The sequence below is a fragment of the Enhydra lutris genome, unplaced genomic scaffold (genome assembly GCF_002288905.1).
Source record: "Enhydra lutris kenyoni isolate GAN:26980312 unplaced genomic scaffold, ASM228890v2 scaffoldscaffold39, whole genome shotgun sequence".
Lineage (NCBI taxonomy): Eukaryota > Metazoa > Chordata > Mammalia > Carnivora > Mustelidae > Enhydra > Enhydra lutris.
Genome location: NW_019154123.1, coordinates 18937364 through 18950615, shown reverse-complemented (window position 1 = coordinate 18950615; position 13252 = coordinate 18937364). Strand labels below are relative to the sequence as shown.

At 36.9% G+C, this 13252-nt stretch overlaps 2 protein-coding genes across 4 annotated transcripts in view; one reads left to right on the top strand and one right to left on the bottom strand.

The window, feature by feature from the left end:
* The window catches only part of LOC111155162 (MSL complex subunit 2), a 38880-nt gene extending 33336 nt beyond the window's left edge, over positions 1 to 5544 (top strand). For both annotated transcript variants that reach the window (XM_022515240.1, XM_022515239.1), the window contains one exon: positions 2349 to 5544. In XM_022515240.1, coding sequence (XP_022370948.1) covers positions 2349 to 3940 — 1592 coding nt within the window. In that variant the 3' untranslated portion in view covers positions 3941 to 5544. The remainder of the gene's footprint in view (positions 1 to 2348) is intronic.
* Positions 5545 to 8209: 2665 nt separating this feature from the next.
* Positions 8210 to 13252, bottom strand: part of LOC111155025 (protein phosphatase 2 regulatory subunit B''alpha) — a 154524-nt gene continuing 149481 nt past the window's right edge. For both annotated transcript variants that reach the window (XM_022515038.1, XM_022515039.1), the window contains exon 13: positions 8210 to 9764. In XM_022515038.1, coding sequence (XP_022370746.1) covers positions 9632 to 9764 — 133 coding nt within the window. In that variant the 3' untranslated portion in view covers positions 8210 to 9631. The remainder of the gene's footprint in view (positions 9765 to 13252) is intronic.

Sequence of the window (13252 nt, the reverse complement as noted above, 5' to 3'; positions counted from 1 at the left end):
TTTCTTTCTTTCTTTCTTTCTTTCTTTCTTTCTTTCTTTCTTTCTTTCTTTTTAAAAAAAGATTTTATTTATTTTATAGCAAGCACAAGCAGGCAGAGGGGCAGGCCCAAGGAAGAGGGAGAAGTAGACTCCCCATTGAGTAAGGAGCCTGACTTAGAGCTTGATCCCAGGACTCTGGGATCATGACCTGAGCTGAAAGCAGATGCTTAATTGACTGAGCTATCCAGGCACCCCTATCTTTTTGTTTTCTTAATGGTGTCTTTTGAAGCACACATTTTTAATTTTGTGGAAATCCACTTTATAACTTTTTCCCTTTTGCATATTGTGCATTGATGTCACATCTAACACTTTGCCTGGCCCAAAGTCATGATTTTCTTCTGTGTTTTTCTTCTAGAACTTTAGGTCTTATATATAAGGTGTCTGCGATCCGTTTTGAGTTAATGTTTGTGCATATTGTGAGGTAAGGATCTAAGTAGTTGTTGGGTTTTTGGTTTTTTTTTTTTTTCTTTTTTTTTTTTTTTTTTTTTTTTTTTTTTTGCATTTGGATATCAAATTGTCCAACGTGATGTGGAAAATACTCTCCCTGTTGAATTATCTGGGCATGCATTACAGCAATCAGTAGACTGTAAATGTAAGAATTTCTGTGCTCTCTGTTCTGTTCTGTTGATTTGTATGTTTATCCTTTGCCATTGCCACATTGTTTTGGTTACTATAGCTTTAAAGATGATTTGGAAATTTGATAGTATAAGTTCTCCAAATCTGCTCTCTTAAAGAATTGTTCTGGCTATACTAGGTCCTCTGATTCCATAAGAATTTTAGAATCAGTAAATTTCTTTAAAAAGACACTGGCATTTTCATAAAGATGGCATTGAATTTATAGATCAACTTGAGGTAGATTGTCTTCTTGTTTGTGGCCTGTTTAATGTGGGCTTGTGTAACCTCAGGCTAGTAAGAACTGAGCTTTTTGCCTTCTCCAGCTGGCTAGCCTCTGAGAAGTCACTTAGAGTGATCATGTTTTTGGGGCTCTGCATCATTCTCTGCACTAAATGGAGTGAGCCCCCTTCTGTCACAGCAGGTTCTGGTCTTCAGGGTAACACTGATGGAACTGAATGGAAGGGGAGAACTGGGCAGCCCCAGATTGGGCCACCACAGATTCTCACTGTTGTTACTTGAAATTGAGCAGTTTTTCAAATATATAAATGCTTATCAAATGGTTTTGTCTTTGATTATGAAAATGACTCATTTTCTCAAAAGTTTGCCGGTTTATAGTTGCTTTTAAGGGAGAGGGTTTGCTGATTTCACTTGGCTGTAGCCTGAGGTATCTTCTTTTCCATGCCAGAGTCTCACTAACTACATAATTTTGTATGAGAAACAGGTGCTACTTTGAGTTTATTACTACATGTTTGTCCTGAATTTGGAACCAAGAACCATTGCTTCTTTGTGGAGTTGAGTGGAAACAGTGACTGGATCTAGTTGTTTTCTCTTTCCTATTGCATAATCTACACGGGTCATTTATAATTTGGGAGACCATTTTCAGTTTTATGTGATGTTGTTCTACTTTGGATACTTGCGGTTTATGACTAGGGTCATTTTGTATTTTGTCAGAAGAATTGGAGTCTGGTAGTATGCCCTTTTTTTTCTTTTTGATACATTTAAACATAATTCTTTTTTGTCCTTGCATTTTGACTTTCTGTAGGAGAATTTGAGTCTTAATCATGTATTACTCCCTTTTTTCTTTAGATAAATGAACATAGTTCTTTTTCACCATAACATTTCAGTCTTCTCAGTTTTAAATTAGTATATATAATAAAATGATTGGAGTTACACTTTTTTTTTGGGTGAAGATGACTTTGTACTGATTAATACCCTTAAACTATGTTTAATGAGGGTAGGGACTAAGTGTCTCTTATTCATATCTTTTTCCCAGTGTTTAATACAAAATAAACAGTATGATTTTGCCAGTACATGGTAGCATTACAGTGTTGTGTTTGGTTTAGGTTCTAAGGGTTTTAAGCCAAGTTTGTGCTTTTGGTGACTGATTTTCACATCTCTGTAGCCTTTGGAGAGGAGGATAAGAAAGTGGACCAGAACATACTGTTTGGGAGAGAAGTATAGAATCAAGGAAGATTCTGGTTTGAGATAAAGGAATGGGGAATATGGCATAGAAGTGAAGCGCACTATTGAGTATTTTTCCATTTCCTGTAGGATACCGTTTTTTGTTATCTGGTCTAGTGAGTTTAACCCATCTCAATTTTAATAGATTACTTATAATCTCATCTTAACTTCAGTGTATGAAATTGTATATTTATTTTACTAAAATCTTTGCTTTCCTCCTTTTTCCCTCTTAGGACATTTGCTACAAGATCCTATCGCACCCACCAACTCCACCTGCCAACATTATGTCTGCAAACCTTGTAAAGGCAAGAAAATGATGATGAAACCTTCATGTAGCTGGTGCAAAGACTATGAGCAATTTGAGGAAAACAAGCAGTTAAGCATCCTAGTGAACTGCTACAAAAAACTATGCGAATATATCACACAGACTACATTGGCACGGGATATAATAGAAGCAGTCGACTGTTCTTCGGATATTTTGGCTTTGCTTAATGATGGATCATTGTTTTGTGAGGAGACAGAAAAACCCTCAGATTCATCCTTTACTTTGTGTTTAACACATTCCCCTTTACCTTCAACCTCAGAACCCACAGCTGATCCTCAAGCTAGTTTATCTCCAATATCTGAAAGCACCCTCAGCATTGCTATTGGCAGTTCTGTTATCAATGGTTTGCCTACTTATAATGGGCTTTCAATAGATAGATTTGGTATAAATATTCCTTCACCTGAACATTCAAACACAATTGATGTATGTAACACTGTTGACATAAAAACTGAGGATCTGTCTGACAGCTTGCCACCTGTCTGTGACACAGTAGCCACTGACTTATGCTCCACAGGCATTGATATCTGCAGTTTCAGTGAAGATATAAAACCTGGCGACTCTCTATTACTGAGTGTTGAGGAAGTGCTCCGCAGCTTAGAAACTGTTTCAAATACAGAGGTTTGTTGCCCTAATTTGCAGCCCAACTTGGAAGCCACTGTCTCCAATGGACCTTTTCTGCAGCTTTCTTCCCAGTCTCTTAGCCATAATGTTTTTATGTCCACCAGTCCTGCACTTCATGGGTTATCATGTACAGCAGCAACTCCAAAAGTAGCAAAATTGAATAGAAAACGATCGAGATCAGAAAGTGACAGTGAGAAAGTTCAGCCACTTCCAATTTCTACCATTATCCGAGGCCCAACGTTGGGGGCATCTGCCCCTGTGACAGTGAAACGGGAGAGCAAAATTTCTCTTCAACCTATAGCAACTGTTCCCAATGGAGGCACAACACCCAAAATCAGCAAAACTGTACTTTTATCTACTAAAAGCATGAAAAAGAGTCATGAACACGGATCCAAGAAATCTCACTCTAAAACCAAGCCAGGTATTCTTAAAAAAGACAAAACTGTAAAGGAAAAGATTCCTAGTCACCATTTTATGCCAGGAAGTCCTACCAAGACTGTGTATAAAAAACCCCAGGAAAAGAAAGGGTGTAAATGTGGGCGTGCTACTCAAAATCCAAGTGTTCTTACATGCCGTGGCCAACGCTGCCCTTGCTACTCTAACCGCAAAGCCTGCTTAGATTGTATATGTCGTGGCTGCCAAAACTCCTATATGGCCAACGGGGAGAAGAAGCTGGAGGCATTTGCTGTGCCAGAAAAGGCCTTGGAGCAGACCAGGCTCACTTTGGGCATTAATGTGACTAGCATTGCTGTGCGCAATGCTAGTACCAGCACCAGTGTAATTAATGTCACAGGGTCCCCAGTAACAACGTTTTTAGCTGCCAGTACACATGATGATAAAAGTTTGGATGAAGCTATAGACATGAGATTCGACTGTTAAATCAGTGGGTCTTTAAACCTACCTCTGGTAGGGAAATAGCTACAGTTACGGCAGCTATGGTTTTGTTGGTTTAACTTGCCGGAGCTCCTGCATATAGATCACTTGTATCAAGTGTTTTCATTGCTAAGTTATATGTGTTAGTGTCGGGGAAATAGTTTGCAGATAATGGAGGAGTAACCCTACAACTATATGTCCTTAGTTCTTACAGAACCTCATAGTTTGAGAACAAATGCTGATGCAACTGATTTATACAAAATGAACTTTGGCAAGGAAAATAACATTAACCTCATTGTTTATGGTCATGCTTTGTGCATAATCAAAGTTTATGATTAAGTGTAAGGAAGTGGTATCTAGTCAGTCCAAAAAGATTGTGCTGATTTTTTGTGAAAAAGTAGCCATTAGTTCAGGGGACTCAGTGCTGCCTTCAGATGCCATTGATGCTCCTCCTGTTGAAAAGCTGATGTGTCCGGCTCAACCTTTGTGCTGACATAATACCATTTCTGATCATGAAGATTGGCTACTGGTGTATGTAGCAGTTCTTAAATCAGCAGTATTATGAAAGAAAATTTGCCCCTCATTAGAATGTTGAAATCTGTCTTTTAAAGTGAACAAATTCTGTCAAGATTGCAGATGTTTAGCTGTTTATGCGATAAAACTCTTTTGAGTTTGAATAACATTTATATTTAGTCTGACTCATTTCTAGGGAAGAAAATTGGAAAACCTTCACTTTTAGCATGTTCTAATTAGATAAATGAAGTGGAGAAGAGCAGTTTTATTCTGAAGGTAATTGAATTTAGACTACAGGATGTGACAGAATTTTTTAAAAATTATAAAAATTTTTATTTAGAAATTGGGATTTATTTGAAATAATTTTGAAATAATGCCCCCAAACTTACAGGTTTATGTGTTATATTTATTGTTATTGGCCACTTCTTTGATTTTTTTGTTTGTTTGTTTCTTCTAATAGTTTCACAGACTTTATTTTGAATATGCTCCTTTTCTCTTTTTTGGGGTGCTATTCATTATGAGGGCTTCTTTATAGAGGCCAAATAAAAAAATGCATTTTTATGAAACCTGTGCATTTATGTAGGTTTGAAGCTAGGAGGATTTTCTTTAGAATGCTCTTTTGCATGTAAAGCACAAACTGTGTTTCAGTTTAAATTCATGGCTTCCCTTTAATTTTTATGGGAAGACAAGTAAGTCACAAACATTCTGTTGAAGGGTAATCTAGTCAGTTGCTTGAAAGAGCACAGCCCAAATAAAACAAGGACTGACTAGGTTGTAAAGAAACGACCTTATGATTTAAAAGAATTGCTGCTTTGACAGTGCTTATTTAAAGAAAAATACTGCTGGAAAATTTCCAATTTCTACTACATTCACCATCTCTCGTGAGATCTGACATATGTTGAAGTGAAGTTATGTTTTGATTTGGCACACAGCATGTTCAATGATGGTTACTCACCTAGTACAAGACATGGAGAAGAAACCTTTGGACACAGAGCAGATGACACCTCCTTCTGTTTTGTAGTGTATCCTGGTGTCATTTTCTGTGAATGTGGTCAGGTAGAATTGTTTTGTTGTTGTTGGGCTTTTTTTTTTTCTTTTTTTTTTTTTTTTTTTTTTTTTTTTTTTGGTGGGGTGGGGGTGGGCTAAAGCCATAGGAAGAAAAATGTGATGTATGTGTCCAGTATGTACTATTTTGTTTTTGTTTTGCAAGAAGAGTTGAACTATTTTTGATAACAAGAGTAAATGGTGGAAAATGCTTCTTAGTTGTCTTGTCTTTATTTGCTTTCCAAGTTTTGGAATTTTATTTAATTCCTCTAAGTGTTAGCAGTGTCTTATGAAACATGTATTTGCCTAAAGTTTGTAACAGTTTTGTGTTAAACCCAGATGCCCTGCTATATAAACTTGTAAATCTGTTCTTTATTCACTAATGATCACTGCAGAAATGACTAGAAATGAGATTGTACACATGGATGATTAGGATATATTTTGCAAATCTCCCAAACTTTCCTAATATTATGATCTTAAAATTCATAGAGTACTTTATTGCTTCCCAAGTTTGATAATTTTAGTTTTGTGTTTTTTGATGCATGGGAGGTTGGCAATATAGACAAATCGGAAATCATTAGTATGTGAGGGCCTTGATTGTTATGTAATATTGCCAGTGGTTAATTCAGGTTGTTTTTAGCACAAGTTTCTCTTTTTTATGCTGGTATTCTCACTGCCACATTTTTGGAAACCTGTATTACACCTTAAATCTATCAATAAATGTTAGTTTTCTAATTCTATGTTGTAGAATACTGAGGAGTTTGGGATAGTATGCTCTGAATGGCCTATATTATATATATTTGGGGAAGAATAATTACAGTGCCTTGATTTTTGCATTGTTTTTCTTTATACCATGAGTTATTTAGGAATGCTGACTAATGGCTAACTAGGGATGATTGAGAAATTATTACTGCAGTAACTGGATTTACTTTATCAGGATTTGAAACCATCAAAACAATAACAACTTCTAATATGACACATTTTCATTTGTTCTTTTGAATCTTTGTTAACATACATAATCAGATGATAGAAGTGTCAGAACTGGCGATTTATCCTTTTGGTTAGCTTCAGTAAGTCTGTGTTTCTGTGCAGAGCTATAATACGGTCCTAGGATAAAGAATTCCTTTTATTTTACTGTGATCTTAGTATTCTTGAAACAACTCTTTGGTGACCTTTGAAGAAAAGTAAAAGTTTTACAACAGAAGAAAAACAAAATTTCCTTTCCCATATCATAGGTAACCAATATAAAATGTTTTAGAAAATACTAACTTGAAAGTACAGCATCAGATTGTAATAATTGGATGATAGTTTAACTTTTGTCCCTCCTTTCTAAAAAATTAGGTTTTAGGTATGCAAATAACAATTACACATTCTTCTAAAAGAATACAATATACATAAGGCTAAAAAGTACATAAGGCTAAAGTCCCTCTTGATACCTGTGACCCTCTCATTCCCAGTATCTAATCCTCTTCCTTATCTCCCCAAAGGAAAGAACTTACCAGTTATATATTCCTTTATGATTTTCCCAGGGGTTCAAAGAATTATTCTTTGAAACTCAAGTTTGTTTGTGATGTTACTCTTTCAAACATAAAAATGAGGTGCAAGTGTGAATAACACCAAAAATGTGTAGTGACTATCTTAGTGAACATGGTTCATACTTGACAACTTGTCTCTTTATTTAGTTTTGCAAAAAGGGAAAAACAAAAACAAGTTAAATCATGCAGGTTTCTCCACCCAAGCACACTTCATAACATTTTCAAAAGTTGACCAAATGATTTACCTCATTTGATCAATCTAGAATTTTATAAACACTGTGAATTGTACACAATGACATAGATAAGATGCAGGGAAAATACACACAATTTTATTAGTTTGATTACCTTGGCAATTAATGTTTCGCTATGAAACTCACTTTTCACTGAATAGCATTAAGACCACAATAACCCTCAATTTAATTTTTATTATGCAGCCTGGGATGTTGTAAAAACTTTAAATTTCTAGTTGGGCGGGTTTATTTGGTGAGATATTTACCAGAAAGTCCTATTTCCTTGGAATTCACATTTCTTGAATTCAGCTCTTAAGAAAGGACTACAGTGAAACACTTACGTCTGAAAATATACTTTGGGTAACCTAAATTAAAATAGCTTTATCTTGAATGATATTGGTAGCTGTTACTTTTTATAATAATTACAGACTTTTAAACCAAATACAGACCAAAGTAAAAGCAAGAGGATTTCAGTAAGGAGACACAAGGTAAAAAGATAAAAGCCAAACAGTATTAAAAAAATCAAATATCTATTGGAAGATTAATTTTTGTTGATGGAGTCTTTAGAACTTTTTGTTGATGGAGTCTTTAGAAATAGTTTAGATCATTATGGATAATAAAACCTTTAAACCATATCTGGCTTCTAAAGCCAGTATTACCTTTTTAATATTTTACCTGAAATTAAAAAAAAAAATAATTGCCTTCTCTCCCTAGTAAAGAGTGGATGGAATAGATGGTAAATTTCATGTATCACAAATATTTTTAATCCTAATTTACTAGTGTGTTTAGGTTATTACATGTGGTGTTTCCTAAAAACTTAGTCATTTTTTAAAGCTTTTAGTTGTTGAACGATTAGATGCCAAATTTTAATATTTATCATTTTCTGTTACCATGAAGTAGAGGATTAATTCTGATCATGAAAAGTAAAATAGCAGGCAACAGAGGATACTGGGAAAAAAAAAAAAAAAAAACTATTACTGTACCAGTTGATGGTACATTTCCTAAATAGCACTTATCTCTACTTTTTGCCCACCATAGCCTGATTATAGGTCTGATTATTTAATTTTTTTAACTTTAACATCAGTTAGGAGGAACAAAAGCAGGGTGGCAAGGGATACTGTTCTGACATTTAGGACTTGTGGTTAAAGCAAAAAACCCAGGGGAAAAGGTGAGGACTTTGACATGGATGTTAGTTTCTTGGGGGTTTCTTTTGCTTACACTATTAATGTCCATTCTTTTTTCATAGTTTACTTTGTTTTATCTTTAAGGGTATTATAGGATTTGGCTGCACTGTGGCTTGCTGAAAAAATGTAGAATTCTGTAATGAACACCTCTACCTCTACAGTACAGATGAAACAGTTTTCCTTTATGGGTGACATCACTTTTTTCCCATTTTTGTGATAAATATTGAGGTGATAGAATATTTGAAATTGTTCTTTTCAATACGAAGGGATTGAGGCCTTAACTGTTGGCTTAGTCTAATATTCAGTGATGAATACATCTAGTAAGAATTTTCATGTCACTAAGTCTTCACAGTAGGCCTTCTAGTAGGAAGTACAGACGGGGTATCAACTAATTTGGAGATTAATAAGTCATTCAGTAATTCTTCACAAATGTTAGATAAGTTAAAAGGAAACTTTTTTTCAAGTATGAGTCAAATTCTGTAATTAAACGTTTTTTCATCATATTTCATGTAAGATCCACAGTCAGGAAGGGGAGAGATTATTCAGAACTTGCCAGCAAGGTTGGAAGGCCCAGTGGTTACAATACCTGAGGATGTAAAGTGACTAGCAGTTTGGCAGGTCATTGTGAAGTTACATTAAACCAAGTTAAGTTCAAGATCTTTGAACTCCTCCAGTACACATATTTAAAGTCTCTTGAGATGTTTTGGCAGTGCTTTTATTACCAGGGTTAAGTCACTTCTGGAGGCCCTTAACTGCTTTTTAAAGTTCCAGAATATTTTTTACTCAAGTTTTCTGCAAGTGAAGGTTTCTTCTGGGCTCCATAGGAGCCCTGAGGGGCCTCAAAGATGCTGGACAACAGAGGCAACACCTGCTTTTGTGCAGAGAACTGTGCTTGGCACTGTCCTCGAGAGATCCTTGGTACATTCAGGGGTGAAGAGTGCCGATTCACAGACTTTGGAAGGTGGTGTGTATCACTGTATTTGAAGAAAAAGCTGTGCCAAGAGGTCTGAGGCAAATTGGAGGAGTCCCCCAAATTGAGTATGTGTATCCAGACTTATTAAAACGTTTTAAAGTTCCTAGTGCAGATACATACTTGCAGAAATCAAAGCCTTTAAAAGCAGTATGCAAACTGGAGCATCTCCACAAGAAAAAGACATTTAAAACATGTATCTCTCATGTAGACACTGGCTGCTACTCTTCATCCACTGACTGAAGCTTTCCACATTTTTCTGAAAGGTCTGAGGTTACTATTTTACTTTTATTGCCTTTGTTTCCAATTTCAGAGGGAGAGACAGTTTCCTCTGTTTCATAATCTTCAAAGGAGCTGAAAGAACAAACAAAAGTGAGTTACTGATTTTTTTTTTTTTTTTTTTTTTTTTTAATATGTCAGCGTTTGGGTAGGAGTCAAATATGACAAACCAGGGACTGAAGACCGCCAGCTTACAAAAAAGTGCCCTCAGCTGCTAAATGACAGCTATAAACAAGCCATGCTGGAGAGAAAATGCTACCATCTAGAACAGAAAACATATTCTCCCTGTTCCTTAAAACTCAAGTTCATGTTAGAATTTGTTGAAAATGTGCTGTATCTAGCTTTCCCTAGGAGCGTTGGTGGGAATGAGAGCATATTATAGATGCGGCTAGATTGGGGAGGGTTTGAGGTCCAGAAAGTATAAGCTTTACATGAATGCCTTCCATTGATGTGGCTTCCATGCAGAGTGGGGAACATTCTCACCCCTCAAGTTGCTCTGTAGCTTCCCTGGTTTCCAAGAAGTACATTTAGGTGTGCAAGTATATACATAGAACAGATTAAAGCCAATTCATGATTTCCTTACATTCTTTACAGAATTTCCCAGCATATCTCCTTTGCTTATTCTCCTTAGAAATTAGTGATATCCCCTGAACTCCATTATCTTCCAAGCTATACCTGAGGGTGGCCTTACGTAGGGACAACAAAATACTTGATCTAGTGGGAATGAAGGCTGCTTGAAATATTAAATTGATAAATATGCTGAGGCTACATCTGGACCCAGAAAAATAATACATAATAATTACTGTCTGTTACAGTATTTGGTATCACCAGCTTAATCTTTTCATCCTTTTTGAGGACTTTACATACTTCTAGACATAGAGTCCCTTCATCAAAAAGATACCAAGGCTGTCTAATGAGGAAAAATATGTTAAGGCAGGTGTGTCCAGTAGTAGAGGTAATACCTATTCAAATTCCTAAAACATTTTTGAATAGAAGGTAGAGAATGTTAAAAAAAAGCCTATCTAATATTTGGAAAACTTACCCTTGAGTACCAATTTTTGATCCTATCAAATAGTATTTACAACTTCATTTTGCAGAAATATTCCATTCTATACTTAATTTGTTTCTACTCTCCCCCCATCTCTTTGAAGTCTCAGTGTAACTGGCATCTCCTGGATAAGGAGGCACTAGGGAGGGTACTGCTTTAATGGAAGTGAATCAGGGTTGATGGTTGAGCCTCCATTTCTGGAACAAAATTCTCAAAAGTTAGTTCCAGCAATACAGTTATCAGTTACTGTGACTGCTTATTTCCTGTCAGGAGTGGAAGACAATAGCCCACACTTACTGTCTGAGCTCTCAGGATCTTAAACATCTCAGAGCAGATCTGCGACTAAGTTAGGCCTGAACTGAGACTCATTCAGTAAATATGTGAGCTCCTGTTCTAGGCATGAGCCAAATGCTATTTCACCATTTCACAATGGTGACAATGACAGAACTAGCCCCTTCCTCATAGCGCTTGTACCCTAATGGAGGCCATCTGGAATAATGGTAAAGTGTTTAGCCTTAGAGCATGGGCTTTGGAAAAGACAGGTTCCAATCTCAGTTTGATCACTCGATGTGATTTTGGGCATGTTACTTAACCCCTCTGCATCAGTTTCCTCAACTAATGACTTAATAGCAGTTCCTACTTCTCATGAGGGTCAAGTGGAGATTAAATCATAAACTCTTGGAAAATGTTAGGTATTATTCTCATGATAGAGAAATGCTGGGGCTTATGGAACATGATGGTGACATCTAATCCTGTATTGGGGGGCAGGGTCACATATTTTTTGTTGTCATTTGTGAATAAAATTTTTACAAAAGAATATTTTTTCCACTGTAGCCTCATACCAGAAATGGGATTTCTAATAATGGATTTGATCCAATCTAGTTCATAAAGATATTCCAATGCCCTGTAGGTTGGTTACAGTGGAATGCCACCCTCATTTCTTTGTACTTTTAAGGGCACCAAGAACAGTACTATTATGCACAGAGACTTTGGAGGAATCTTCTGGATTGAGGGAGTTCATTCAGAACCTTTTATTAGAGTCCTGGAGACTTCTACTCTGTCCTAGTGTTTCTCAAATAGGGGTGATTTTCCCTCCTGGGGACATTTGGTAATGCCTGGATGCAGATTTGATTGTCACAACTGAGTAGGTCCTCCTGGCATCTAGTGGGTGGAGTTCAGGGATCCTACCTACATCCTACAATGTGCTAGACAACAACTCACAGCAGAATTATCCAGCTTAAAGCATCAATGCTGTTGAGAAACCCTGCTCTAACTCACCTTCAACGTTAGTGCATCCCAGCATTCTGGATTAAGCTGTGCTTGTTTTCTACTTTCCTGGATGGTCAGTCTTTCTTAAGGCTTTATTCATCACGTTTACCTGTAGTTTCTAAATGTATATGCCCAGCCTCAGCCTCTTTATAACTTGGAGACTGCCATGTGTCCAACTGCCTCCTCTCTGGCACTTCCATTATATTACAAAGCTGAACTCATCTTTCCCACACACCTGGCTCTACCATAATCACCCAATCCGGTGATCCCAAATTTCTCTTCCTTTGCCGTCCCTTCTTCAAATCCAGCCAGTCTCTTCTACCTTTTATAATAATACGTGGGCACAATTTTGCCTCTTCCTCCCTATTGCCACTGATTGAGTTCAGGGCACTATATTCTCATCGCTTGGATTATTGCAATAGTTTTCTAATAGCTGATCTTCCTGTCTTCACTCTTGTCACATACCCTTTGCTATTGCCATACCAGGTTATTTACCTTGTCCAAATGGGTTATGGTCTTGGGATCTAATGCCACTGTATGTGTTCTTTGGTGGCTTGCACTGCCCTTACCCTTTGGTTAACTTGTGTTCATCTTTTAATCTGAGATGGCATTAAAAGTTTCCTGATTGCCAATGCCTGAATAACCATCGTTTTTTAAAAATTTATTTAAGTAATCTCTACATCTGCTATGGGGTTCAAACTCATGACCCTGAGATCCAAAGTCACACGCTTTTCCAACTGAGCCAGTCAGGTGCCCCACATCTAGCAAACTTTTTGAGAAAGAGCATGAGAGAGAAGGTCAGAAGGAGAAGCAGACTCCCATTGGAGCTGAGAGCCCAATGTGGGACTTGATCCCGGAACTCCGGGATCATGACCCGAGCCGAAGGCAGTCGCTTAACCAACTGATCCACCCAGGTGCCCCTAGCAATCATTTTTAAGTAGACTCCACACCCAGCATGGAGCCCAGTGCGGGGCTTGAACTCAGGACCCTGAGATAAAGACCTGAGCTGAGATCAAGTCAGACACTTAATTGGCTAAACCATTCAGATGCCCCATTAAAAATCTTTCAAATTTAAATTCCAGTTAACATACAATGTAATAGTTTCAGGTGTAGAATATAGTGATATTCATTACTTTTGTACAAACCTGGTGCTCATCATGACACATGCACTCCTTAATCCCCACCACCATCTCTTATTTACATGTCTGCAAGGCTTTCCTTATTTGTCTCCCTGCTTCTATTCTTG